This window comes from Oratosquilla oratoria, chromosome 6, assembly GCF_046742065.1.
Source record: "Oratosquilla oratoria isolate Oo_2021 chromosome 6, ASM4674206v1, whole genome shotgun sequence".
In the NCBI taxonomy this organism is placed as follows: Eukaryota; Metazoa; Arthropoda; class Malacostraca; order Stomatopoda; family Squillidae; genus Oratosquilla; species Oratosquilla oratoria.
In genome coordinates this window covers 78,425,676-78,429,328 of record NC_134782.1, presented here as the reverse complement: position 1 = coordinate 78,429,328, position 3,653 = coordinate 78,425,676, and the positions used below count along the sequence as shown (strand labels likewise).

Below are 3,653 nucleotides of genomic sequence, written 5' to 3'. Positions count from 1 at the left end.
GGCTGGCGTCCGGCAGGAGGACCACCAGCGTTGTCAGCGCCTTCAGGAGCTCGGAGGCCACGGGGCCGATCATGATTGCGGAGGACGAGGGGGTGGGGTGACGTGGGGTGGAGGACAAGTGGGTTGGGGTGGGGTGGGGAGAAGTGTTTTTGGTTGAGGATTTCCCACTGCAAAAACTACAGAAGTCCTCAGGAGGAAGGAAGGGAGGGAAGAAGGAAGGGGGAGGGGTGGGTTGCTTTTGTTCGGGCTCCTCTCCTTCAGGAGCGCTGACGAGTTCGTGGGTGTTTAGGTCTTCGAGCAGCACTTGGGGTATCACAACGCGTTCACAATATACAGAGTCCTCGAGCTGAGTTCGACACAAGGAAGAACACCTTTGCGAGTTCTCGGGCAGACGCGACGACGTCTTGCGGGAGAGAGAAAGAGAGAAAGAGAGAAGGAGGAGGGAGGGGAGTCGAGTCTTCGGAAGCGGATGGACGCCACGTGCGTGCGCGTCAGAGTCAACGCGTGTACTAGCAGGAGCCAGGTCTCCAAGGTCTTATATGCAGTCTCAGTGGAGGAGGAGGAGCCTCCCGCGCCGCTTTTCTCAATGAACGTGGAGGGAGTGGAGGGGCTCAAGGAGGTGCACAAGGTGGTGGCGGGAGGAAGGTAAAAGTGGGGGGGGGGAAGAAGGGGGTAATGCGGGGAGGTGCTGGGGGCAGTGGAGGTGGGTGAATAGGAGGAGGGAGCTGGCGGGTGGGTACGGGGGATAGTGGCACAGTGTCGGGCGCTCCAGCTGTTGGAGGAGAAGCTGCTGGAGAAGAATATGCTGAAGGAGAGCTGCTGTTACCAAGGGCGCCAACAATCCCCAACATAGGAGACGGCGAGTTCCTCCCGCGTTTTCCAACAGCATCGCTGTCAGCTGTGAGTGGTTTCTTTGGAAGGGGGGGAAGGATTTCATGTTTAGTGGTGGTGGTGATGACGGTTATGGTGGTGGTAGTGATGGTGATGTTCATGATGATAGTGGTCATTGTGGTGTAGGTGATGGTGATGATGATGATGATGATGATGATGATGATGATGATGATGATGATGATGATGGTGGTGGTGGTGGTGGTGGTGATGTTGCTGTTGTTGATGATGGTAATGATGATGATGATGATGATGATGATGATGATGATGATGATGATGATGATGATGATGATGATGATGATGATGATGATGATGATGGTGGTGGTGATGATGATGATGATGATGATGATGATGATGATGATGATGATGATGATGATGTGATGATGATGACACATCTTGATTATATATTTTCTAACTCAACAACAGCCATTTACAAAGGATTACAAAGGTGGAGCATGCCGACAGCAGACCTTTTGGCCCATATCTAGGTCGGATGCGAAAAAAAATCATAATAATAAAATAATAAATAAAAACTATGATAATGTAAATTACAAATAAAATACATAAATAAATGCATAGGTATAGTTAAATAATAAACAAACAGGTAAACAGTAAACAATAATAAACTGACAAATAACTAATAATAAATGAAAATCAGACAGACAAATGATAACAAAACAAAAACAAATAATATAAAATAAATTATAATCATTACAGCATCTTGCTTAGGTGTTTATCCAAATGATTCTTAAAGCTTCGAACTGAACTACATTGCACTACCTGTGCAGGAAGTTTATTCCATTCATTAACTACACGGTAGGAAAAGTTGTTTCTACCTACTTCCAAATTGAATCTATTTCCGGACAGTTTGAGACCATTGTTTCTTGTCTGATTCTCATTCAATGTGAAAATGTTGTCACTTTTGATGTTGTCAATTCCCTTTAGAATCTTAAAGACCTGTATCAAGTCACCTCTGAGTCTACGCTTTTTTAGGGAAAACAGATTCATATGTTTTAGTCGATTTTCGTATGATTTATTTTTGATATTTGGAGTCAGTTTTGTGGCTCGCCGTTGTACTTTTTCCAGTCTGTCAATGTCTTTAATGAGATTCGGTGACCATACGGAAATAGCATATTCCAAATGTGGACGAACTAACGATTTATATAGCTTGTTAATGAGTGATGGACTTTTGAAATCAAAAGATCGCGCAATCAGTCCTAGAATCTTATTTGCTTTCTCAGAGGCTGAAATACACTGCTTGGATGATTTGAGGTCGTTACTGATAATTACACCGAGATCTTTTTCACTATCCACTTTTGTTAACGAATTTCCAAATAACTTGTAATCGTACTTACTGTTATTTTTACCTATGTGCACTACCTTGCATTTACTTGTGTTAAATTCATTAGCCACTTTTCAGACCATTGCTGTAATTTATCTAAATCTTCTTGAATATCTAATTGATTTAAGTGATCATTTGCCATTCCGCACAGTTTTGTATCATCAGCAAATTTGGAAACAGTAGATTTTAGTCCATGGTCTATATCATTTATATATACTATGAATAGAAGTGGTCAAAGAACGGAACCCTGAGGAACTCCACTTGTAACATTTTCCCATCTAGAAGTTTTTCCATTTAAAACAACTCTGTTTTCGACCATTCAACCAATTACTAGTCCAACTTAATAGGCTACCACTTATTCCGTGTAAAGCTAATTCAGTTAGTAGTCTTTCGTGGGGGACGGTATCAAAAGCTTTTGCAAAGTCTAGATATATTAAATCTATTTTGTTTCTTTTGTCATAATTCGAGATAACTGTGTTGTAGAATTCGAGTAAGTTAGTCACGCAAGAACGTTTCCGTCTGAAACCTTGCTGGCTATCATTTATCAAACGGTTACTTTCTAAATGATGTTCGATAGCATCTCTGATGATAGTTTCCATTATTTTTCCTACGATTGAAGTCAAACTTATAGGCCTATAGTTATTTGGTTTCTTTTTGTCACCTTTTTTGAATATGGGAGTAACGTTAGCTAGCTTCCATTCTCTTGGGACATCTCCGGATATGATGGATTTCTTGAAAATAATATCTAATGAAACAACAATCTCATTTTTCATTTCCTTTAAGATTCTTGGATGCCAACCGTCAGGCCCTGGTGTTTTATTAACTTATTTTACTAATTGCTCTCCCTGTTTCTAGCAATGCATCCTTCCATCTCACCCCACTGCAGCACCGTCACCGGCTAACACTCCGACATCATCTTGGGTAAGTAGATATTTTTTCCGTTCTCAGTGCCACCTAGGAGCAAGACGTTCTCCATACTTTTATTCAATACATGAACGTGTCCAAAGCCCTCTCTGACTCGACATACCGACCCTATACACGAAGCCAAGCTACGTTTCCACCAACCATGTTCCCTCTTCTACTTCCAACTCTTCAGAAAATTCTCCTCCTACTCACAACACCATGGCAACACATAATTTTTTCACAGTCATCAAGGATGAGACAACATTACCACTCTTCAATGGCAGGAACATTCCTGTACACACTTTATTCACTGAGGTTCACTCAGAAATACTACGTAGGAATGTCACAGATGACAAAACAAAGATATCCATCTTAACATCCAAAATAGACAAGCATGACACATTAGCTGGTGACGTCATTCAGTCTGACTTATTTGAGGAAACACATTCATTTGATAAATTTGTAGAACAATTTAAAAAGTCATTTGCTGCTTTTGAGCCACTTGGAGCACTTTCCCCCT

General features: G+C 41.8%; 1 protein-coding gene across 1 annotated transcript in view; it reads right to left on the bottom strand.

Moving 5' to 3' along the window:
- Positions 1-501, bottom strand: part of aos (protein argos) — a 112,020-nt gene extending 111,519 nt beyond the window's left edge. Inside the window, exon 1 of the mRNA XM_076187381.1 lies at positions 1-501. This exon is cut by the window's left edge and continues 182 nt beyond it. Within this exon, the coding sequence (XP_076043496.1) occupies positions 1-73 (73 nt within the window). The 5' untranslated portion in view covers positions 74-501.
- Between the last annotated feature and the right edge of the window lie 3,152 nt (positions 502-3,653).